A 26,419-nucleotide genomic window follows, 5' to 3' on the forward strand; every position below is an offset into this window, starting at 1 on the left:
TCTAAAAGGAGAAAAACAAGCCATTTTCAAAGAGAAAGTAATCACCCAGTGTGTGTGGGATAGAGAGGGGGAAGCTAGCCAAAGGTGGGATTCCATGGCTAGTTGTATCCGAAAAGTAGCAAAGGAGATATTAGGAGAATCCAAGGGCTTTGCTCCACACCAAAAGGAATCTTGGTGGTGGAATGATGAGGTACAAACAAAGGTGAAGGCTAAGAAGGAATGTTGTAAAGCCTTATACAAGGATAGGACCAATGAAAATGGTGAAAGGCATAGAAGAGCGAAGCAAGAGGCGAAGAAAGATGTGAGAGAAGCTAAGTTAGCGGCTTATGACGATATGTATAAGCGACTAGATACCAAAGAAGGAGAGTTCGATATCTATAAACTAGCTAGAGCAAGGGAAAAGAAGACAAGGGACCTAAACCAAGTGAGGTGCATCAAGGATGAGGATGGAAAGGTTCTTGCTACAAAGAACGCGGTCAAAGACAGTGGAAAGGTTATTTTCATAATCTTTTCAATGAAGGACATGAAATGAGTACTTCTTTATGGGAGTTGAGTAACTCAGAAGAGTGTAGAAACTACTCATTTTATCGTCGAATCATGAAGGAAGAAGTGGTTGTAGCTTTGAAGAAGATGAAGCATAGAAAAGCAGTGGGCCCAGACGATATACCGATCGAAGTGTGGAAAGTCTTGGGAGAGACAGGTATAGCATGGCTCATTGACCTTTTCAATAGGATTTTGAAAACGAAGAAGATGCCAAATGAGTGGCGAAAGAGCACTTTGGTGCCTATCTACAAGAATAAGGGCGACGTACAAAATTGCATGAACTATAGGGGTATTAAGCTAATGAGTCATACAATGAAGCTCTGGGAGAGAGTCATTGAGCATAGATTGAGGCAAGAGACACGGGTTTTGGACAACCAATTCGGGTTCATGCCAGGGTGCTCAACCATGGAGGCAATATATCTCTTACGAAGATTGATGGAAAGATATAGAGATGGGAAAAAGGATTTACACATGATCTTTATAGATTTGGAAAATGCGTATGATAGGGTCCCAAGAAACATTCTTTGGAGGATTTTAGAGAAGAAAGGAGTACGAGTAGCATATATCCAAACTATAAAGGATATGTATGAAGGAGCAAAGACTGCCGTAAGAACTCATGAAGGACAAATCGAAAGCTTCCCCATAACTGTAGGATTACATCAAGGCTCATCCTTAAGTCCTTACCTTTTTGCGTTGGTAATGGATGAGTTAACAGGACATATTCAAGATGATATTCCTTGGTGTATGCTTTTCGCAGACGATATAGTGTTGATAGATGAAACTCAGGAAGGGGTAAATACGAAGCTTAACCTTTGGAGAGAAGTGTTGGAATCTAAAGGTCTTCGCCTAGGCCGATCAAAGACAGAATATATGGAGTGCAAGTTCAGTGCAAATGGAGGCCAAAATTAGTTAGGGGTGAGGATCGGAGATCAGGAAATACCAAAGAGCGACTGCTTTCGCTACCTATGATCTATCTTGCAAAAGAACGGAGAATTAGATGGAGATCTCAACCATAGAATACAAACAGGATGGATTAAGTGGAAAAGTGCATCCGGCGTGTTGTGTGACCGCCGTATGCCACTGAAGCTCAAGGGAAAATTTTATAGGACGGCAATAAGGCCGGCGATGCTGTATGGCACAGAATGTTGGGTGGTGAAGTATCAACACGTACAAAAAATGGGTATAGTGGAGATGAGAATGCTTCGTTGGATGTGTGGACACACGAGAAATGATAAGATTAGGAATGAGGATATCCGAGGTAAAGTAGGACTATCCGAAATTGAAGGAAAGATGAGAGAAAATCGGTTACGGTGGTTTGGACATGTGCAAAGAAGGCCTACTGACGCTCTAGTTAGAAGATGCGACTACGTGACAGAGGTTCAAGGCCGAAGGGGTAGAGGAAGACCTAGGAAAACTTTGGAAGAGACTCTAAGAAAAAACTTAGAGTACTTGGATCTAACGGAGGACATGACATATGACCGAGCACAATGGTGTTCTAAGATTCATATAGCCGACCCCACTCAGTGACTTGGATTTTTCAAGTCTCAAACCGAGAAGTTTTCCTCACTCAGGAAATTAAGGGAACACTACCTCAACCTACATGCTCCACTCACAAAGCTTCAACATACAAGCTTCAACAAAAGAAAAATTCAAAGAACTTAGTGAAGAAGGCTTTGGTGTATTTAACACAATACGTTGAAATGAATCAAAACTTATTTATTGATATCTTCAATAAGTTACAAATATGTACATATACATGAGTCAAAATAAACAAACAAGAGGAAGCCTTCACAAAGGTTGCTTAGGAGAAGTCTTAGTAGTCGGTAGAGCCCCAGAAAGAGAAAGCACCGGAGGGGGATCATTCGGAGCTTCAGTACTGGACAGAACCCTAGAAGGAGGAGGCATCAGAGGTTGATCATTTGGAGCTTTATTACGCGGTACAGTCCCAGAAGACGAAGGCAATAAATGCCTTTGGAATAAACCCACAAACCTCTGATGATCAAGTAAAATCTGACCATCAGATTCCTTCATCTGGTTAAGCTTCATCTTCATGTTTGTAGCATAGTTATGTGCGAGCCGGTGCAACTGTTTATTCTCATGCTTGAGCCCTTTAATCTTCTGTTTGAGATTCATCACTTCAGCTGCCAATGATTCAACTTGGCGGGTTCGAGCAAATAGGCGTTGGGCCATATTAGACACAGAATCTGCACACTGAACACTCAGAGCCAGAGAATCCTTAACAGCCAACTTATCAGACTGTTTGGAAAGTAGTCTGTTATCTTTGAGAGTGAGAAGGTTCCTGGCCACCATAGCAGCGGTCATATCATTCTTCATCACGGAATCCCAACGGTAAGAGAACCAGTAGGGGATAAGAAGGATAGGCGCTATATGTTATTTGGAAAAGGTGTGGCTGCCTCTTCAACAAGGTTCAAGTCAAAACGACGATCGGAGGGGCCAGACATTTTCAAAGGTGTTGAAAAGAGAAGAGGTCGGACAAATCAAGATCTTAGAAGTGCAAGAAGGGAGCTTCTACTGGTGGAGATTCAAGTGTACTTTGGAACTTAATGCCAGCCTCCATAAAAATCTGCACTCGACGGAGCTTCAGAAATTAAAGAGGCGCCTGCTCAGAAATCGAAGAGGCGTTTGCTTTCTCAAAAATCTGGGCTGTTCAGAGACCACGAGGGCCGATCTCAAAAATCGAAGAGTCGTTTGTTTTCTCAAAAGCTGGGCTGCTTAAAGACCACGAAGGCCGATCTCAGAAATTGAAGAGGTGCTTGCTTTCTCAAAAGCTGGGTTGCTCAGAGACCATGAGGACCGATCTCAGAAATCGAAGAGGCACCTGCTTTTTCAGCCTTGTCAGCACCTGTCACATGCACACTCAGCTTTGTGGAAATTACGGGCATTCTGTCGAAGATTTCTGGTGAAGTAGAAAGCACGTGAATCTTACTGTTCAATCATCCACTTTCCACACGCAACATCAGCTCATGGGTACCATATATAACTTTGCCAAAGATCTCTGACAAAGTTTAGACACGTGAAGCTTGCAGCTCCCACTACATCGCTATGACCAAGAAGGGTAAAAGAATAGCAAAGAAACAGCACTAACAAAGTTTAGACACATAAATTTTGAAGGTCTAGCTACCATATTATTACCCACAGGGGTAAAGGAACAGCACCACTGCTGGATAATTGGAAAGTCCCTGTGTGTGAACCTCTGTGCTCTGTGGCAAGGTAGACTAGCAAACATGCCCAACCTTTACTCACATTCGAGAAAACACTCCCAACAAGATTGCTTGCTCCAAAATCGAAGAGGCACCGTCCTCCGAATCTCAAGAGCCAGACTCCCAACATGATTACTTTCTAAAAAATCGAAGAGACACCGCTATTCAAATCTCAAGAACCAAACTTTCAGCAGGATTGCTTTCTCAAAAATTGAAGAGGCACTGTTCTCCGAATCTCGAGAGCCAGATCACCGACAGGATTGCTTGTTCAAAAACCAAAGAGGCACCGCTTTCTCAATTTCGAGAGCCAGATCTCCTTGGATAAAGCTTGTCTGTAATCTTCACATGCAACATCAGCTTTCCAGATACCACAGACCACTTTTTCAACGTGCTCTGACAGAGTTAAAATACGTGAAGCTGGCAGCTCCCACTACCGTGCTATGACCAAGTAGGGTAAAGGAATAACATTACTACTTGTTGTTAGGAAGACTCCTATATATGTCGACCTCCATCCTCAACGGACAGGCAGACCTGTAAAAATGCTCAACCCTTCTTCATATTTGAGAGGGCACTCCCAACGAAGCCTCTCGAAATTCTCAGCTTTCTTTCCCCCCGATAATACCTCTGTAAACAAGCTACACCAGAGCAAGAATATCTCATATCATCAGGGTTAAAAACAAGAGTATCCCATATCATGCTTTTTCCCTGTCTTTTCCTTTGGCCTTGTTCTTACCTGCAAGACAAGGAGAAAGAAAGCAATCAGTCAGCACTTGGAATCAAGCTTTCAGTTAGGAACTGACTGCCTGGAACCCCTTACCTGATTACTTACTTGGCATTGCTCTCGAGTACTCATCTTCAACATCTTATGCTTCTAGAGAAGATACCACATCTGCCTGAGGAACAGATAGGGCAAGTGAGAAGGATACAAGGAAGCATGTGGAGACAAGCGTAACAAAACACGTGCTGATACATCCACTACTTTGTCAACAACAAAAGTATCCCATATCAGCAGGGTCGAACGTACTCTAGATTTGATGGACTTGTTTTGACCCTCAAATTCTTCAGTCGGCCTTATACTCTGGAGGAAACTAGAAAATCCTCCAGCCCAGTTCAAGAATAAGCTTGTGGAAAGTTACTTCTTCAAAAGCAAAAGTATCTCATATCATCTCTTCTCATTTTTCTTCTCTTTATCCTTCATGCTGCCTGCAAGATAGGGAGAATGAGAACAATCAGCCGGAACTCGAAATTAAACTTATGATCTGAGACTGATTGCTTGAAGCTCTGATTGCTTACCTTGTCTGTCACCTCTTTCAGCAAATCCCCTAACTCGCCGACTTGGGGGACTCCTATTACATGGTTTGTATCACGCTTGACCAAGCCTGAAACTACAAGTAAGCTTCAAGTGAAATTGATACATTACCTTGTGCATCTCCACCAGTTAAAGATACCACCCTTGGATAGAGGAAGAGTACTTCCAGAGAAGATGCCACATATACCTATGAGACAGATAAGGCAAGTAAAGACGATACCACACTTCGGTACTCAGAAGTTTCATGATTACTCAGCGGCTTGGATCTTGCAAGTCCCCAACCGAGGAGCTTCCTTTACTCGGGAACTTAGAGGAGCACTATTTGTACCATACTTTTGACCAATCCTGAAACTACCAAGCACCAGTCAACGTTATACCATCAAGGACCCAGAAGAGTTTCCCTCCAACCAGGAAGCCAATCACAGAGCGACACGTGTCGACATCTGAAGCCAATCATAGCGCGACACGTGCCAACATCGGAAGCCAATCACAACACAACACGTGTCAATGTCAGAGCAAGGCTAGAAACGCTCTTCTATAAAAAGAGATCATTCTCCCACAATATTTCCTAATGTCATTTGTACTAAATCATTCATTTGTACTCACTAAAGGAGAGCTTAAACCTATGTACTTGTGTAAACCCTTCACAATTAATGAGAACTCATCTACTTCGTGGACATAGCCAATCTGGGTGAACCACGTACATCTTGTGTTTGCTTTATTGTCTCTATCCATTTACATACTTATCCACACTAATGACCGGAGCAATCTAACGAAGATCACAAACTTAATACTTTCTGTTGTACCAAAGTCCTCAATGATTTTGTGCATCAACAATCCTTAAGTCCTTACCTTTTTGCGTTGGTAATGGATGAGTTAACATGACATATTCAAGATGATAATCCTTGGTGTATGCTTTTCGCAAACGATATAGTGTTGATAGATGAAACTCAGGAAGGGGTAAATGCGAAGCTTAACCTTTGGAGAGAAGTGTTGGAATATAAAGGTCTTCGCCTAAGCCGATCAAAGACAGAATATATGGAGTGCAAGTTCAGTGCAAATGGAGGCCAAAATGAGTTAGGGGTGAGGATCGGAGATCAGGAAATACCAAAGAGCGACCGTTTTCGCTACCTAGGATCTATCTTGCAAAAGAACGGAGAATTAGATGGAGATCTCAACCATAGAATACAAGCTGGATGGATGAAGTGGAAGAGTGCATCCGGCGTGTTGTGTGACCGTCGTAGGCCACTGAAGCTCAAGGGAAAATTTTATAGGACGGCAATAAGGCCGGCGAAGCTGTATGGCACAGAATGTTGGGCGGTGAAGCATCAACACATACACAAAATGGGTGTAGCGGAGATGAGGATGCTTCGTTGGATGTGTGGGCACACGAGAAATGATAAGATTAGGAATGAGGATATCCGAGGTAAAGTAGGAGTAGCCGAAATTGAAGGAAAGATGAGAGAAAATCGGTTACGGTGGTTTGGACATGTGCAAAGAAGGCTTATTGACGCTCTGGTTTGAAGATGTGACAACGGGACAGAGCTTCAGGGCCGAAGGGGTAGAGGAAGACCTAGGAAAACTTTGGAAGAGACCCTAAGAAAAGACTTAAAGTACTTGGATCTAACGGAGGACATGACACAAAACTGAGCGCAATGGCGTTCTAGGATTCATATAGCAGACCCCACTTAGTGGAAAAAGGCTTTGTTGTTGTTGTTGTTGTTGTGTTATTAAAATGGACTAACAAAAAATACAATATCTTCCACTATTAAAATAATGGGAATATAAAACAATCTCACAAAAAATGTGGATACACTCTCTCTCTTGGTTCTCTCTCAAGAGGATTTCTCTCTCACGTACAAGTAAGAAACCCTCTCACCTTTTTTCTAAGTGACGCTTTGTTTGGATTTTCTCTGTATGATTCACTTTCTCTGAATGAATAATTTGACAGGATGAGGAATAAGGGTTTTTTTTAGCCAATGTTGTCAAATGGTAGCCGTACAAAGAAGAGAAAAACTCTGCACATTCTTCCAACATCTCGCGTACATTCTTCTCTTTATTTATTTTTAATATATCAGGAAATCATTTCCTTATATATTAAAAAAAGAATAGCCTCTATCATGCCTGCAATACTTAGACTTATTCTTAGGTACGGATTTGGTCATCATATCTGAACTGTTTTCATCAGTATGAATGCTCTTTGCCTGGTTTAGACAAGAATATGCTAACAACGCCAACTGCAGTGTTATGTCCGGTCTCGTACACGCCATTACACACATTAAACAATCGACAGCTGAGGCATATGGCACCTTAGTCATTTCTTCATTTTCTTTGTTACTTACAGGACTCTGCTTTGAGCCAAGCATGAAGTGACTAGCAAGTGGAGTAGCAACTGGGTTTGCTTTATCCATGTTGAACCGCTTTAATGCCTTCTCGATGTACTTTTCCTATGACAACTACAACTTTCCATTTATCACGGGAGATATTCATACCGAGGATTCGTTTAGCAGGTCCTAAATCCTTCATAGCAAAGGATTTGCTCAGCTCTATCTTCAGCTTCCTGATCTTGTCACTATCTTGTCCTATGATCAACATGTCATCAACCTAAAGAAGAAGTATGATAAACTTACGATTTGTGAATCTTTTCACAAATACTTGAAGGTCAGAAGTAGTCCTTCGATATCCCTGCTTAATCATGAAGGAGTCAAACTTCTTGTACTACTGTTGAGGTGCCTGCTTTAGTCCATACAAACTTTTCTTCAACCGACATACTAGATCTTGTTTGCCTTTGAATTTATTAGAAATTGATTCTTTTGATAATTTAATAATTTTACAGACTCATACATGAGTTTCTTTTATACAGGACTAGGAAAACACGATCCTATATCTAAGCCTAGGAAAAAGTAGTTGCCTAGTTTACAATGCTACAAAAGGAAATATAATCTGTACAATCAATTAAGCATGATACACGGAGGATAGGAGATCAAATCTTCAGCTGACTTTACTCCCTTTTCTCAACAATCCCCCTCAAGTTGGAATGTATGTTAATGGTTCCCAACTTGCCGAGTAAAGTCGAAAATTGAGAAGAACTCAAGGCTTTAGTAAAAATATCAGCTGGCTGTTGTGAAGTTGATATGTGTGCTGTTTTGATCATGCCTTCTTGAACCTTCTCTCGAACCAAATGACAATCAATTTCTATATGCTTTGTTCTCTCATGAAAAACTGGATTTGAAGCAATGTGTAGGGCAGCTTGATTGTCACAATACAATTTGACGGGATGTGCATGCTTGACTCCTAAGTCTGCCAAAATGTATTTTAACCAAGTAATTTCACAACATGTCGCAGCCATGGACCGATATTCTGCTTCTGCTGAAGATCGTGACACTGTTGGTTGTTTCTTAGTTTTCCAAGACACTAATGACTTCCCAAGAAATATACAATATCCAGTGGTAGAACGTCTAGTGTCTCGACACCTTGCCCAATCTGCATCACAAAAAGCATTCAACTGTATTGAGCTTGTCGCTGAAAGAAATATACCTTGACCAGGCGAGTGCTTAATGTAACGCAAAACTCTATGAGCTGCTTCAAGATGTGGTATCCTTGGCTTGTCCATGAATTGGCTCAAGATATGCACAACATATGTTAAATCCGGTCTCGTAATAGTTAGGTAGATTAAACGCCCAACAAGTCTTCGATATGATGATGGGTCATCAATGAAACTTCCATCATTTTTGCTAAGGGACAAGTTTTGTTCCATGGGAAATGGCGTTGGTTTGGCACCAAGACAACCTGCATCCTCTAGAATCTCCAATGCATACTTCCTTTGTGAAAGTACAATGCCCCTGGTTGATCTAGCCACTTCAATGCCTAAGAAGTATTTTAGTTGACCAAGATCTTTTAATTTAAAATGCTGCTTCAAAAATAACTTTGTTGCTTCAATATCCTCCAAATTATTTCCTGCTAAAATTATGTCATCCACATAAACAAGTACGGCAGTGAATGTACTACCTTGGGTACGGACGAATAATGAGTAATCGGCTTTGGATTGTTGATACCCAGCTTGCTTGAGTGCCGCAGAAAGTTTCAAAAACCATTGTCGAGAAGCTTGCTTGAGACCGTATAATGATTTATGAAGCTTGCAGACACGTGTATCCCCCTTTCGTCCGAACCCAGGTGGAAGGGCCATATAGACATCCGCATCGAGATCACCGTAAAGGAAAGCGTTATTGACATCTAACTGGTGAAGATGCCAATTCTGAGTAGCAGCAACGGCAAGTAAGATACGCACAGTGACTAGTTTAGCAACAGGAGCAAATGTTTCACTATAATCTAGGCCCTCTATTTGGTTGTAGCCTTTGGCGACTAATCGAGCCTTGTATCGTTCAACTGTGCCATCGGGATTAAATTTGATTTTATACACCCATTTGCAGCCGACAAGTTTCTTTCCAGGAGGTAGAGGTTGAAGAGACCAAGTTCCATTAGTTTCAAGAGCAGCAAGTTCTTGTTGCATTGCAAGACGCCATTTGGAGTGTTGTATAGCCTGCGAAAAAGAGCTTGGCTCCTTCTCAACGGAGATGGAGGCGGTAAAAGCACGATGTTGAGGTGATAGTTGATCATAAGATAGAACATCGGACAAAGGATAAGAAATACCTGTGGTGCGAACCAAAGCAGAGGTTGATGACGAGGGGGAACGAGAGGGAAGGGACACTTCAACATGATAGTCTGTAAGATAACTTGGAGGCTGTGTAATTCGTGTAGGCCGCGAAGGATGTGTTGGAGCTTCAATAGATGGAGGAGGTGATGGTGGTGTTACCTCAATGGGAGGAGACTCTGAGCCATTGTCGCCGGATGGAGACGAATGAGAAGGAGGGAGAACCGTATCATCAATGTATGTTGTGGTATCATGTGTAGCAGGTAAAACAATAGATGAATCCATGGTTGAAGGAGGATAGGGAAAAATGTGCTCATAAAAAATAACATCTCTAGAAACAAAAGTTTTACCCGTATCGAGATCGTAGAGACGATATCCTTTTTGGCCATACGGGTAACCAAGAAAAATACATCGTAAGGCACGAGCATCAAATTTAGTGGGACGCTTGTCATGAATGGATGCAAAACATAAACATCCAAATACCCTCAAGTGATCATAGGCTGGTTGTTTGTGGTAGAGGAGTTCATATGGTGTTTTTCCTTGTAGCAATGGTGTAGGGGTACAGTTAATGAGATAAGTGGCAGTTAAAATGGCATCTCCCCAAAACTGTTTCGGCAAATGTGCTTGAAAAAGAATAGCTCTAGCAACATTGAGAAGATGGCGATGCTTTCTCTCAGCTACCCCATTTTGTTGGGGGCTAGCAACACAACTTGTTTGGTGGATAATGCCCTTATCGGAATAATATTTGGCCATGGTAAACTCAGGACCATTATCACTACGAAGCACTTTGATCTTAGCAGAAAATTGTGTTTCCACAAAATTAATGAAACTGGTTAGGTACTTGAATGTTTCAGATTTTTGGTGCATTAAGTAGACCCAAGTGCATCGAGTGAAATCATCAACTATTGTGAGAAAGTACCGAGCCCCATTATTTGTGGCAACATGATAACCACCCCAAATGTCAACATGAATCATTTCAAAAGCTGCATGAGTTTTGATAGAACTGGTGGAAAAAGAAGAACGAGTATGTTTAGCTAAAGGGCAAATTGAACAATCATTAATCTCACAAAATTCAACGTTCTTAACATAATGTGAGATTAAATTCAAAATTTTATTTGAAAGGTGCCCAAGGCGTTGATGCCAAAGGCGAGAAGAAGAAAGGCAAGTCTTGACTGTGCCAACTGAATTACACATAGCCTCCTCTGTGATATTGAGGTAGTAGAGTCCTCCTCTCTCAGTTCCCGTCCCAATCATCATCCCCAAGCGTTGGTCCTGTAATACACAGATATTCTTAGCAAATATAGCGATATAATCTGAATGATTTACAAGTGCGCTAATGGAGATCAAGTTCAATTGGAGCGAGGGAACACAAAGAACATTATGTAAAGTCAAATGATGGGAGAATTGAATGCTCCCTATATGTGTAACAGGAGCTATTGTGCCATCAGGAAGGCGCACACTTCGATTCTTCACTGGTGAATAAGTGGTAAACAAGCTAGTTGAACATATAATATGATCTGTTGCGCCAGAGTCCAAAATCCAAGCTATATTTTTCCAAAGTGCAATACCACGAAATGATTTACCTGAGAGATTACTGATGGTAGATGAACCACCAACCAAGTTAGCCATAGAAGGCGATTTATTGTTACCAAGCAAGGTCAATAAATTTTGGTATTGGTCTGGTGTTAAACTGATGGGACTAGACTGCGGTTGTGCCTCCTCCTTTGATTGAACATGATTGGCTTTGGAAGAGAATGGACGTCGGTCCTGAACATCTCCTTTTTCTTTGGACTTCTTGAGCTTGCGACAATAATCGATCGTGTGTCCTTTCCAGCCACAAAAATCACATTTGAGATGTGATCGACATGCTTCTGAAGTGTGACCAATTGTATCACATCGATCACACTTTAAATGAGGATTCTTTGGTGTGAAATTTCTCCCAGAATTTCGGTTATTATCTCGAACAGCAAAGGCAGTAGCATCAGGTACAGTTCCTCTTCCAGATGAGAGGGTGCGTTGCTTTTCATCTTGCAGGATGAGTGAATGTACCTTGTTAACGGTGGGCAGTGGATCCATGAGTAATATCTGTCCTCGAACAGCAGCATATGTTTCATTAAGACCCATGAGGAACTTCATGGTCTTTTGATTTTCTCGAAACTGTAGAACCTCCTTCATGGTGCTGCATGTGCAGGATGGGATGGCACATAAGGCATCACGCTCATCCCAGAGGCCCTTGAGTTTTGTGTAGTACGCACCTATGGTCATGTTGCTTTGTGTACAATCATGAATGGCTTGTTCAATATGGAAGAGATGAACACTGTTGACGTGAGAGAAGCGTTCCTTGAGGTTAGTCCAAATATTAAGGGCCACATCATTGTAGATCACGCTTGCCCCAATTTCTTTGGTGATGGAATTCAATAACCATGATTTTACAAGGTTATTGCAGCGAGTCCATTGCTGCAGTTCAGTTACAGAGGTTTTCGAAGGTTTCTGGATCGAACCGTCGACAAAACCCTCCTTGTTTTTGGCACTGAGAGCCATCAGCATGGCACGGCTCCAAGTCCCATAGTTTTCTTCATTCAACAACTGAGTGACTAGTATTACACCAGGTTGATCAGAATGATGTAGGTAAAGAGGATCATTTGGATTTTCATACTTGTTTTCCACAGGCTTGGCTGAGGAATTCGTTGAGTTGCCGTCTCCCATGGATGATCGCTGGTCTGTGTTTAAGATTGGCTAGAGTTTTAGCGGAAGGTGGGTGTTGGTCACCAAGAGCGGTTTCGCTCTGATGCCATATTAGAAATTGATTCTTTTGATAATTTAATAATTTTACAGACTCATACATGAGTTTCTTTTATACAGGACTAGGAAAACACGATCCTATATCTAAGCCTAGGAAAAAGTAGTTGCCTAGTTTACAATGCTACAAAAGGAAATATAATCTGTACAATCAATTAAGCATGATACACGGAGGATAGGAGATCAAATCTTCAGCTGACTTTACTCCCTTTTCTCAACAGAATTTGAATCCTTTTGTCTGCTTCATGTAAATTTCTTCTTCTAGATCACAGTGAAGAAATGCAGTCTTCACGTCAAGCTGTTCAACCTCTAGGTTTAAGCTTGCAGCCAAACTAAGTACAACCCGAATGGATGACATCTTCACCACGGGTGAAAAAAATCTTTGCAAAGTCAATTCCTATCTTTTGACTGAAGCCCTTCACAACTAGCATTGCCTTGAACCTGTCATGCCCCGACCAGCAAATAAAGACTATTCACGAGTTAGGGTGTGAGCCATATCTTTGAGTTTTAACGATAAGGACAAAATAAAATGTAAAGTGAATAGTACCATAATTGACTTTTTAGTGTAAAAATGTGGTTTTTCATTAAAGTGAATAGTACTGGGAGCTTTTCGTTAAAGTTCCCTAGAAATAAATTCTACAACTAAGATATGATGGAAAATAAAATAAAATTATAACGCTTACACAATACATCATATAACAAATCTTACATAATAAAAGTTTGAGTTTACCACATATAATTTATTGAATATGCAGCGGAAATAAAATATTAATATACAAAATTAATTCATAACAAAAGTACCAACTAAAATAATAATTGAAATGAGCAGCTCTTGCAAATACATAAAATGTATGCAATGAGATGCATGAATGTACTTACTCCCTTCTAATCCCATCAACCCATACCTAAGGCACCCAAACCTACACGTCCCATACCATGCTAATACCACTTGGCTTCAAATACCTTAGAATATGAATTAACTCCCGTTCATCCCTCAAACCCAATTTTTGTAGTTAAATTCTCAATTTCCACTTTATTATACAAGCACTTCCCCCGACGTCCAATTGTATATTCAAGCCTTTCCCCAATGCCTGACATATACAAGATTTCATTATTTTATAACCAACTGGTTGTATACTCAAGCCCTTCCCTTGACGCCTGACGTATACAAGGTTCATTATTTTACATCAAGGCAAACTTTAGCCCTTGAATACCCTCACAACTCAAACACAACTTAACTCTTTTCTTACTTTACAAGAATGCTTATGTATATGCCATGTAACAAGGATATCAACAATCATATGCTCTAAAACATCTGCAACACTAATCAAGCTGTTAGTAGCCAAAATTGTATTATATTTGCAACACTAATCAAATTGTTAGTAGCCAAAATTGTATTATATTATCAATAATATATATAGTGTGGATAACACACAACAATTTAATTGAGAAATATTACTTTACCATTTTACTCCATCTCTCTCTAGGTGATATTGATGCATGACTCCATTTGAGTTCCATAAAACAATTCTGTTGGGTAAGCTCTCATGCATTTTTTGGGATTTGTCTCTCTTATTTTACAACATTCTCAAGGAAAGTAAATGGATATTTTTGATGGTTTGGTGGGAGTGCTCTTATAATAATGACCTCAAAATGTAAATGTATAAACAACACAAGATTTAAGTGGTCCGCCAAATCGACTACATCCACTGGGGTTTGCTTTCATTGTATTTCACTATATATGAAAAAATTACAAGTACAATGAAAGATGGCTTAAAGCCTTAACAGTATGTAAAAAAATTAAGATAATGAGGTAATATGAAAGGGATGATGGTTTTTTGTTGGAGTTGTTCTTTTTCTTTTTCTTCTTCTTCTTCCTCTCTCTTTTCTCCATGTCCTCCGTTGGTTCTTGCTCATTCCTTATAAAGATTGCATGACATCTTCCTCTCCAAAAACCTCCACAAGTGTGCCAATAGAAAGAAACCAAGTGTTGTGCCAATCACTAGACATAAAATGTGTTCCAATAACAAAGCAACAATTGTTGTCCTAATCATTAAGAATGAAATGTGGTCCAATAGAAAAACAACAAATGTTAAGCTAAGCATGAACTAATGAATATCATGCAAAATGTTCCTTGCATCAAACGCCACGTGAAATGTTCTAACCACAATAAGTTGTCATCTTCTTCTATTTAGAGTGGTGAATATCATCATAATGATTATGATTCCTATAGATTGATGAGTAAGCACTTCTAATACCTCAAAGTGTTGCCACCTACATGCAAATAGACTAACATACACATGCTATAGACTCCACCTCTTCACCCTAATTATTAGCTTCTATTAATTACCAACTTCCACCTCATTCTTTGGAGAAAAAAAAATCAAGCTAACTCTACTAGAAGATTTCCACCTCTCGGAGCTTAACTCTCCAACCCTTTTACACTTCACTAATTAAAGATAAAAAAGGCTAGCAAGGGTAACTTAGTTGATATTGTCACGAAAAGGGTAAGTAGAAACCCTAACAAATCAAACTAATGCATATATACATATAAGATACACAGTTACTGGACAAAGTTACAAAATTATGATGAGGATGCCAAAAAAAAAAAAAAAGAAACCTCTCTAGTTGGAGACATTTGAGTATAAAAGTATTAGTTAGGCATAGAAATATATTTTTGTTGTGAAAGAATCCCTACTAACTTATATGCCAAAATAGAAGTTCTTGTTCTTATAATATATAAAAGGAAATTAAAAAAAAATCATTATATTTGAAATAGATATAAGTGTTGTAGGCATAATTTACTAAACAATTATGGAGGCCATAAAGAGAAAGAAAGGTGCGGCAATAGTAGAGAGAAGAGAGAGATGTGTAATTGTGGGTGTGTGTTATTCCACCCTCATTGTGCCTTTATTTATAGTAGTAGGATAGGTAAAAACCTTTCCCTTTAGGATTACAACATTTAATAGGTAATATACTCATAATAGGAATATAAGAGATATTCCTAGATATACTAGGATTTACACAATCACATTTATATTCCAATAGGACTACAACACTCCCCCTTGAATGTGTAAATACTCAAACAGATGGCTCATCAGGTCTTCAGCGATGGAGTAAGTACAGTTGATGAAGTCGTCGGCACAATGAGCAAATACGAGTTTCAAATCAACGGAAAAATGCATAAAAAGGTAAAACTCACAAAATCTCCCTATGGTAAAACCCAAGGTGGGAGAAAAACTCATAGTCTAAGGAGAAAAGTGAGAAGTTGCATTAAGTCAAAACTATACGTCTTTTAGACACAAGTAGAAGAGTATGATCAGCCTAGGATGGGTGCCTCGTTAAAACCTAGTTAGGTAGCAAAAACCCAGTAGGAAAAATGCTCCTAATTGTAGGAAAAAATAGTACATTAAGATCAAGTGAGTATACTTCTGGATACTCCCCCTGAGTTTGACATAACTTCCAAATGAGAACTACAAGCATTGCATATGATAGTTAGGCATACCAATTCCTCGGACAAGCTTCTGGAAGGTTGATTTTGGTAGTGACGTCGTGTAGAAGTCGACAAGGTTGTCTGGGATCGACTTGCATGACTTCAATCTCCTGATGCTTTGCTGATGTAGATGCAATATGTCTTGACGTTAACTTTGTTGATGTATCATGTCTTGGTCGGGTGGATACATGAGGTATAATCTTCATGGATCGTTATTAAGACTCAACGATAGATGAAAAATAGCAAGTACTTCGAAATACTCAACAAAAACTCTTAACCATGTCTCACTTGTGGCGTAATGAAGTAAGCTGAATCTTGGAATGGTTCGAAGATTTTGCAACTAAGGTCATATCGTGGACCTCCAAGATATTGTGATATCCCTTAACGGTAAAGACATAACCATTTAGGGATTTTGCCTTGTGCAGGTTTGATAAGCAACTAGCGTTAGCATAACAATCAAGGCAAACATCATTTCGAGGATCGGGGGGGGGGGGGGTTGGATCCGCTTAAGATGCGTTAGGATTTGCCTATAGTACCTTCAGGGTATGTCTTTAATACCAATTTAGTGGATGCGTGTAGGCGCGGTACTGTATCTTTACCAAGATCAACAACGAATGAGATGTCTTGTCTAAATACAATGAGCTAAGTACAACTAAGCGCAAAGTTGAACTTTAGATATGGAATTTCGGATTCTATAAAAGGTATACTCATAGGTAACATATTTGGGGTATAGTTCAATTGGTAGACCAAGGTACCATCAGAACAACGCTTAAACTTCAGGTCAAGGCATAAATGAGTTTCCCAAGATCCTTCATCTTAAATTCCATCTTCAGGTGCGATGCAGTTTTCTCAAGCTCTTTTGGAGTCTTAGTGAGATTCGTGTTAACAACATAAACTGTAACTCTAGCAATTTGGAATAAGACTTCATAGTTTAACACGCAAGGGCATAATTCATCCATGACTGATCAAATAATCACTTAGACGGGTTTCCGTCGGATTGTAAGTGAATGCCTCAAACAAGTTAAGAGGGTGTTTCATGGTTTGGAACTATTTGAACCAGTCCATGTAATTCTTCGGAAACTTACATGTAAATCTCCGTATCAATATCCCTATGGAGAAAAACACTAACCATATTTCATAATGCTGCTATCAATCACAGGACGTTTGAGAGAAACCTTGGGTCGCAAGGCGTGCATCATATCGCACTATTTCATTCATCTCATAACCTTTCCTTTCCCACTTGTAACACAATAAGGTTACCTTGGGCAGTGTAGGAATGACATGTCCAATACACACTTTGGTAAGGAATTTGACCTGGATTATAATTTCAGTTGTCTAATCAGTTCTACATTGTCACTTAATCAATGAAACACGGTTCGATATCGTCGCTTTTCATTTATATCGGTAGCTACCATATAAGTGAAAACATCATCGAGGGTAATCTCATTTCAATTCCATTTAGCTCATCTAAACTAGTATACTAGACCAAGAACTTCAAGTCTCGGGAGTAATCTGGATTAATTTCATGAGATGGAAATGATTTGAGACAGTGATCAAGTATGGATTCATTTTTGTGTCGTGTCTTCCTCTTCTACGGAAGTGACTCTTACAACAACCGAGTGATCTGTCATGCTCCACGCCAAGACATATTGATTGGCTATCCGTCGGTGTACTGGACCGTCCAACAGGGGTATCCACACTATCTAACAGGGGTGGCATACTGTCCAGGGATGTTGACTCGACGTCCGTTAAGTACGTCTATCCTTGCAAGCATGTTTGTAGTTGGTATATGATCTCGTCACTTTAGCTAGATCAGAGGAATGCGTTTGGAGCAACATTCTGAAAACTAAAATTTCATCGCACTTGCTTATCATACTTGTGCAGTATAGGAATCGAGATGAGACATAGTGGGCAACGTCCATGCAAATTTGAGCTGTTCTCCAGGAATGTTAACATTCTTATCTCCCCCTTATGGGTGGAAGACTATCTCATTAAAGAACTAGTAAATAAGCGGTAAAGATATCGCATGCAAGGGCTGGAAGAGAGCTAGTGTGAAGAAGAATCATAATCGACAAAGATTCACATCCTTCTTTGAGGACCCATGTTGGTACATTGCAGCAGCACAACTTGGCACATGGAATGCACACCCAAATGCGTAAATACTATAATCGTCGGGTTCATACCAAGTAACCAACTGTAACATCATATAGGTTGGGTGGTAATGGGCCTCAAGGCGGACCAACATAAATACTTACAAGATTGCATAGCCCTAGGCAGAAATAAAAAAATTGGTACATTTACCAAAATTCAAGCGATCATTTAAAATTACGCTCTATGATCACTAGGCGAGGCTTTTTGGGGTGAACATAAGAATTCAATGTTCAATTATAAACGCAAAAGACATGCAATACTTTATTGAAAATCGTCGATATAAACTCTCCGGCATTATCCAATCTCCCGGACCTTAAGGGATAAATAGGGTGGTGAACCCTTAATCAGCCATGAGGTTTAGCAGCAATGTGTGTGGACAAACATGTGACCAGTTTGTAGATTTATCAACCAAAACCATAAGTATTTATATGATCTGCATTTTGGTTGGAGTAGTCCACATATATTCATTTGAATCCACTATGAAAAATAGTGATTTCAAATCTTTGCGAGAAACGATATAGAAAATTAATTTCCCTAATGAGCAGGCTTGGCAAAGTGTGCTTGTAGGCATAATATCCTTACTTCGGGTAAGGAGATGCATCGTAGCATCATTGTTCGACCTAAGTGTCCTAAAAGGTTGTGCCAAAGCAAGTAAACTACTCAATCACCAAGTTCCAGGCCGGCCATATGTGGTGTATTCCCAGTTGGGAGACAACTCATTGGCCCCAAATTAAAGCTTCAGGCTCATTTTTGGTGGTGGTGCAAAGATATTCCACTCTATTTTCTTCGGTGGTTTCATTTATGATCATTGTCATCTTGAATATCCTTAAAAACTCAACGACAGGGAGAATTTAAGGTCCCTTAAATGGTGATACAGTACCATTCATACAACGAAGAGAGATGTGATTTAGGCGTAAAGTTAGTGTGCGTAGTATCGCATTCATCCAGACAACTTACTTTCCCACATTCCTACCTAATCATGTGTTTAATTGAATCAGTCACATGTATTAAGAAACATGATTCAATTAACTCATATTCGAGGACAATATCAATAAGATTATCCATAAGTAAAACATACACCAAACTTGAATCCAAGAACATGGAAAAATGTTCACAAAGTAAATGGTTTACTAAGGGGATTCGGCCAACAAGGCCATCCATGTCAAAATTCTGCTCTTCCAACGATGTTTGGTAGAGCAAAATTAGTCTCACATATTGACTACGAGAACGGTACTCCTCAACGACATTGGTAGAGGCACGAACAGGTGCATAACCAATGATTTATTCCATTGAGATGAAAGTAGATTCTGCAGGGTTGAGGTTTGGGAATATTATCCCTTATTCTTTGAACTTTTAGGTCTTAGGTACCAACGATCATGCTTCGGGCATGATGCCACACCTTGGCAAGCCCTGATTCTACCATATGTTGTAAAAAACAAACCCGAAATTAGATTGTGAGATAAACCCCGAATTGGATTTGGTAGGCTCCAGCCGAAGCTGGAAGGGTCTGTTCGGTGCATCCCTATCGAAGTAAGGCATCACCATTTAGTAGGCTTTGACCGAACTGGGTTAAGCTATTCGGTAGACTACAGCCGAATTGAGTCTATACCGTTCTCTCACATTTGTGGTAGTAATTAGATCCAAGAATTTAGTAAACTTCTGCTTTCTACACTGCTGCTTCAGGAGCGAGTTAGAAACATGGAAGGACGAGAAAAGTTTTCTCCAGTCAAAATTTGGTCGGATTTATAAACTACATAATCGTACTAATTCATGGACGTAATCATAGTGTGCTTTAGGCAATGTTTTTCATGATTAGACAGTCTGTAGGAGTGAGCCAAAGAGCCATGGAATCTTCGTTCGGGAGGTATTTCCATTTGTAAGGCTTCGGGCATAAGTCTTCGAATGAAGATCATGGCGGAGGCTTATTCTGCTCTTTCATTAAATTGTTGACTTCAATGTTTCTCAACTTCTTGATTGTCAAGTGGAGATTCACGTCTTGTACCCCACATTAAGTGGTCTCTAATAAAAACGTCCAAATAAGGGAAATCGTACTTGTGATAGTTTGACAATCCATTGAATTGGAGAGAACAAGATTGTGATTAGTGCTATGGGAATGAATCATGCATATGCATCAAAGTTAGAACATTCGGGGTTCTAAGACATGGTTTTCATGAAAAATTCAGGTTTTCATGGGTGTATTGTTTTATGAAATCTTCGGGTTTCAAAGGCACTAAATTTGAAACTACATGTTCAATTTAGTTTTTGAACGTTTAGTTCATAAAAGAGAGGTTTCTGCAAGAACACAGAATGCAATATACAACTAAGTGTAGTGGATTTAAGGTTCTTCGGGAACTCAAGTGTGAAAGCTTCGTTACTACGAAAGTATGTTAATGGTTTAAAGTATAAAAATAAATTATTGAATCGTTAATGTCCAAAAGTGATCTTCAGGTCAATAATTTTGGATTCATTATCAAATTAATGGACTGCATGTCATTTTTAATTAATTCAATAAATCAGGACCATTCAGGGTCGATCGTAGGAGCAAAATAATGACATTCAGGTCTTATTAGCTTCAATTGGCTTCGTGCCAAGTGATAACAAAAATATAGCCTAATGTGGCTTTAACAAGAAACATCCCAAAAATAATTAGGTATGGTTAAGAAGCGAGGATACCAAAAAAAATGGCATCGGGTAAAAAAAAAAAAAAAAGAGCCAAAAATGGCTTTGGGTCGTGTGAGGCTGCTGCAGGCAGCCCAATAACAAGCAAAGCAAGTTTGCATGCTTGCTGTGATGTTACAGGCCAAAGAAAAAGGGCGTAGGGGTCAGCAAGCCCAGCTTGTGCTGGCGCGGGCTGGTGCGTAACGAAGCCCAGCATGAGCTGGCTTCAGGTTTTGGGTTGGAACGAGGCGAGCCCAGCAGCTTAGGTTCTGCTGCAGGCGGGCCGTGACATGTGGTAAGGCCTAGTAAGCATCAGGCTTGCAAGAGTGGGCCAGCGTGTAATGGGTAAAGTCCAGCAAGCAGCAAGCTTGCTTGCTTGGGTCAGAGATGCATGGACAAGGTCCAACATGGCTGCATACCTGCTAGAGGTAGGCTGGGGGCTGTAGGCCCATGTAGAACCCTTATCAGGCCAAAGTCTGGTTGTCATGTGCACGCAGCAAGCCCCAAAAAAGGCTGCTGCCGTGGTGGTCTAGATGTCAAACGACATCATCCCAAGGTTACACAATGCAGCTTAGCTGCAAAATCCCAAATTTTTAATCCTTTTTTTTTTACTCTAGGGTTTGAAAAAAAAACCCTAATTGCTTCTAATTTATTTTGATTCTTTGACTTACATATTCCACATAGCATAATTGCGTATTGCATGAACAAATATATATAGACAAAATATATGAAACATACACAATATATATATATCGGAAGGTAAATATAAATGTAGGGGGTTCATGAATCATGGGGAATGTTTTCATGCTTCATGGTTGTTTCAAATATCTTCCTTTATTTTAAGCGTACCTAATTGGCAGAAAACAGCAAAAGCCTTTGAATTTGTAGAAGATCCTTCTCGGAAAGCCGAAATTGCATCTCTAATTCGTTGTATCATGTTCAACACAGAAAATTTAAATTGAATCAATAGCATGTAGATCAATTCAATAAAATAATAAATTAATCATAAAAAGAATGATTAAAACGTAATACCACAACTACAAAAGGGGATATCACTGGCGGTGGAAAAACCGACAAGAAACAGCAATTACTGTCGGATTTTTGGTAAAAATCTGACATTAAATCGTGCAATGTTTGATAGAGGAACCGACACCAATGCTACCGTCATGAAAAGGGTATTGACGTCACTTAGACCCCTTAATCCACCACCAAGAAGCAAAGTAATATAAAATAAAAAAGAACAACAGCGTCGCTTAAAAGTGACATCGGTGCTTATGTCGGTTAAAAGTGACATGGAAATTTGATATGATGGCAGTCCTAACCGACATTAAGTAACAAATAAACAATTAAAATAGTCAAGCTACTGTTAGTCGTAACGACATTACCTAACATCTCAATAAATAAAATAATTATGCTGGTGTCGTCCATAAGCGACACCAAATATATTAAAAACAAAAATATTAATAAATCTTCCTCAGTTTTTAATTAATAATACTTAGAAAAAAATATATGAAAATAATTCCAACAATATTTCATATATAGGCCAAGGCAACCATTAATAAAAACTAATAACAGTAATAGTTGTCCCAAACACTAACAATTATCCATCATAACAAACATTTTATATTTCACATAACATACAAAAACTCATCCGTCATAACAAACACTAAATCCGACATTACAAATAAAACATACAAAAAAAAAAAGAAATAGAAACTATAAATGCAAAAAAAATTATATAAAATAATTCCCACCATATGTCAATGAAAAAACAAACAATTTTAAACAAACTTCATCTTAAAAATAAAATTTCTACCAACTATATATTAAATTTAAAATTAACTACAATTCTTAAAAATGCACAACCCATACAATTTGTTTCCGAACTCTTGCAAAAGATTTTGAACCAGTTGTGTGGTTCATAGTTTTCAAATGTCGATTATGCTTATTTTTTTGGGCAATCTCTTGAAAAATAAAAAAATTTATTAGACAAATTTTAAGGTATAATAAAATAAATCATGAAACATTTACCTTTGTTTTTTCTTTAATCTCTAACCTCTGTCGTTGCATGTTTCGAAAACGCACTACAATTATCTTTAACCTCTCCGTTGAGTTGATCCTTATAAATACAGAAAAAACAATTAAAAACCAAGAAACAAAAATAAATTTTCAATTTAAGCATAAAACTAGTTAGAATACAAAACAGAAACTAAAATTAATAATCATAATAATTTAAAAATGAATCACCTTCGATCTCTTCCTCTTCGAATTGGAGTTCCTCAGAATGTTGATCTTCAAAATGGTGATCCATATCAAATGGGGAAGGAGAAGAGGAAAAACTAAAAAGGAGGAAGAAAGGGACGCACAGATGAAATGGGGGAAGGAGAAGAAGAAGACTGAAATTGGGGGAGAAATGAAAGCATGGATGAAATGGGAATGAGAGGGGTTTAAATATGGGTACTTAGTTGGCGTCGGTTAAAACCGACATTGTTTTACTGACGTTGAATTAAAAACAACTGGTGTCGAATTAAATGAACATGGCGTCGGTTAAAACCGATGCCAACCTGGCACACTTTACTAACGAGTTAAATGAACTAGTCAACTTTCTGACACTCTTTATTGAAAATCATAGCATCGGTTTAAATTAAACAGACACCAACGTCTGACATACTTTTTGAAATTCATGTAGTGTCGGTTTAATGAAACTTGTGTCGAATTAAAAGATAATAGGGTCAGTTAAAACCGACACTAAGTCTCTCCATCCAATTCCTCGTGTAGAACAAGCAAGAAATTTCCCGCCTAATATTTCAAATTATCTGACCAATGCCGTTGGCTAAAAGCGACAACAGACTAGTTTAAAAAAAATGTTTAACCCAAAGAAAAAAAATAACCAGCTTTTTGTTTTTTTTTTGTGTTATCTCATATAACATTTTAAGATTTTAATAAATAAAATTTAACTTGAATAAAATACGTAATAAAAAACAGGAATATAATTTTATTATAAAATATCATCACATATTAAATGAAACATAGTCTAATTAATACTTAAAATATAACATAAGTTTTTGTGGTATCCACTAGTGTAAATATTTTAAATTGAAGATCGAGTTCATTCATTGTATTCGTATAGGGTCAAGGAGTACAGCTGTAAAAAAATCATCAAAATCAGAGTTAAAATAATAGTTAAATTGTGATTTTTCGTTGATAATCGTTGAAAAGTTTTGTCTCGTTACTTGATCTCTAAATATTTGTTTTTTGCAATTTTTGGCCTATGCAATTATGAAGTATATACAAACATGTTTGACAGTTGGATCATTGAAACTAGTTTTGTAGAATGCGTATCCCATCAAAACAATAGATTCACTAACACTTAAGAGTTTATTCATATTTTCATTAAGTACCACTAGTGTAAATATTTTAAATTGAAGATCGAATTCATTCATTGTATTCATATAGGGTTAAGGAGTGTAGCTGTAAAAAATCATCAAAATCGAAGTTAAAATAACCGTTAAATCGTGATTTTTTTGTTGATCGAAAAGTTTTGTCCCGTTACTTGATCTCTGAAAGTTTGTTTTTTGCAATTTTTGGGGTATGTGATCTTGAAGCATATACAAACAAGTTTGACGATTGGATCATTGAAATTAGTTTCGTAGAATGCGTATCCCATCAAAATGATAGATTCACTAACACTTTATTTATACTTTCATTAAGTATAACATAAGATTCTGTGGTATCCACTAGTGTAAATATTTCAAATTAAAGATCGAATTCATTCATTGTATTCGTATAAGGTCAAGGAGTGTAACTGTAAAAAATCATCAAAATCGGAGTTAAAAATAACTGTTAAATCGTGATTTTTCGTTGATAACTGTGGAAACGTTTTGTCCCGTTACTTGATTTCTAAATGTTTGTTTTTGCGATTTTTGGAGTATGCGATCTTGAAGTATATACAAACAAGTTTGACGGTTGGATCGTTGAAATTAGTTTTGTAGAATGCGTATCCTATCAAAACGATAAATTCACTAACACTTAAAGTTTATTTATACTTTCATTAAGTATAACATACGATTTTGTGGTATCCACTAGTGTAAATATTTCAAATTGAAGATCGAATTCATTCATTGTATTCATATAGGGTCAAGAAGTGTAGCTATAAAAAATCATCAAAATCGGAGTTAAAATAACCGTTAAATCATGATTTTTCGTTGATAACCATTGAAAAGTTTTGTCCCGTTACTTGATTTCTGAAAGTTTGTTTTTTGCAATTTTTGGCGTATACGATCTTGAAGCATATACAAACAAGTTTAACGGTTGGATCGTTGAAACTAGTTTCGTAGAATGCGTATCCCATCAAAATAATAGATTCACTAACAGTTAAGAGTTTATTCATACTTTCATTAAGTATAACATAAGATTTTGTGGTATCCACTAGTGTAAATATTTTAAATTGAAGATTAAGTTCATTCATTGTATTCGTATAAGGTCAATGAGTGTAGCTTTAAAAAATCACCAAAATCGGAGTTAAAATAACCGCTAAATTGTGATTTTTCTTTGATAACTGTCGAAAAGTTTTGTCCCGTTACTTGAGCTCTGAATGTTTTTTTTTGCGATTTTTGGCGTATGCGATCTTGAAGCATATACAAACAAGTTTGACAGTTGAATCGTTGAAATTAGTTTTGTAGAATGCATATCCCATCAAAACGATAGATTCACTAACACTTAAGAGTTTATTCATACTTTTTAAAGTATAACATAAGATTTTGTGGTATCCACTTGTGTAAATATTTTAAATTAATGATCGAATTAGTTTATTGTATTCATATAAGATCAAGGAGTGTAGCTGTAAAAAATGATCAAAATCGGAGTTAAAATAACCGTTAAATTGTGAATTTTCGTTTATAACACTATGTCGGCTACAACCGACACCGGCTTTGAAAATATTTCTTTTAACCGACGCTAACATTATGTCAATTATAACCGACACCGGGTTTCAAATTTTTAATAAAAATTAAAACCTAAATCGGCTACAACCGACACTATCTTTGAAAATATTTAAAAACTATCATTAGTGTCGCCCAGAAGCGACAACAGTTGTCTTTTAACTGACGCTAATGTTATGTCGGTTAAAAGCGACACAATTTTTGTTTAATGCGACACCAATATTAAAAATATTAAAATCAATGTCGGTTGTAAGCGACATTAACAGTTTATGTCTGTTATAACTGACAGTAACTCCGACACCATATTAAGTGGGTGTCGGAATGTCTTATTCGTCACTATGTTGTATAAAAGCAACACCACTCGCTGACACAATAAGGCCCTTTTGTAATAGTGTACTCCCTTGATTGAAGATCAAACTTTCTTGTTAGAGCAGCGTCAAGAGCGTGCTGATAACGTGTTGTAGGCATAATTTACTGAACAATTATGGAGGTCATAAAGAGAGAGAAAGGTGCGGCAATAGTAGAGAGAAGAGAGAGGTGTGTAATTGTGGGTGTGTGTTATTTCACCCTCATTGTGCTTTTATCTATAGTAGTAGGATAGGTAAAAACCTTTCCCTTTAGGATTACAACATTTAATAGGTAATATACTAGTAC

General features: G+C 38.3%; 1 protein-coding gene across 1 annotated transcript; it reads left to right on the plus strand.

Annotated features, from left to right (window-relative positions):
• The first annotated feature begins 1,043 nt into the window (after nucleotides 1–1,043).
• Nucleotides 1,044–6,752, plus strand: LOC126606722 (uncharacterized). The gene is made up of 2 exons (XM_050274107.1): nucleotides 1,044–1,381; nucleotides 6,080–6,752. Exons 1-2 carry the CDS (start codon nucleotides 1,126–1,128, stop codon nucleotides 6,595–6,597), a joined length of 774 nt encoding a protein of 257 aa, XP_050130064.1. The 5' UTR covers nucleotides 1,044–1,125; the 3' UTR covers nucleotides 6,598–6,752.
• Nucleotides 6,753–26,419: the final 19,667 nt, after the last annotated feature.

The sequence above is a fragment of the Malus sylvestris genome, chromosome 16, assembly GCF_916048215.2.
Source record: "Malus sylvestris chromosome 16, drMalSylv7.2, whole genome shotgun sequence".
Classification (NCBI taxonomy): Eukaryota; Viridiplantae; Streptophyta; class Magnoliopsida; order Rosales; family Rosaceae; genus Malus; species Malus sylvestris.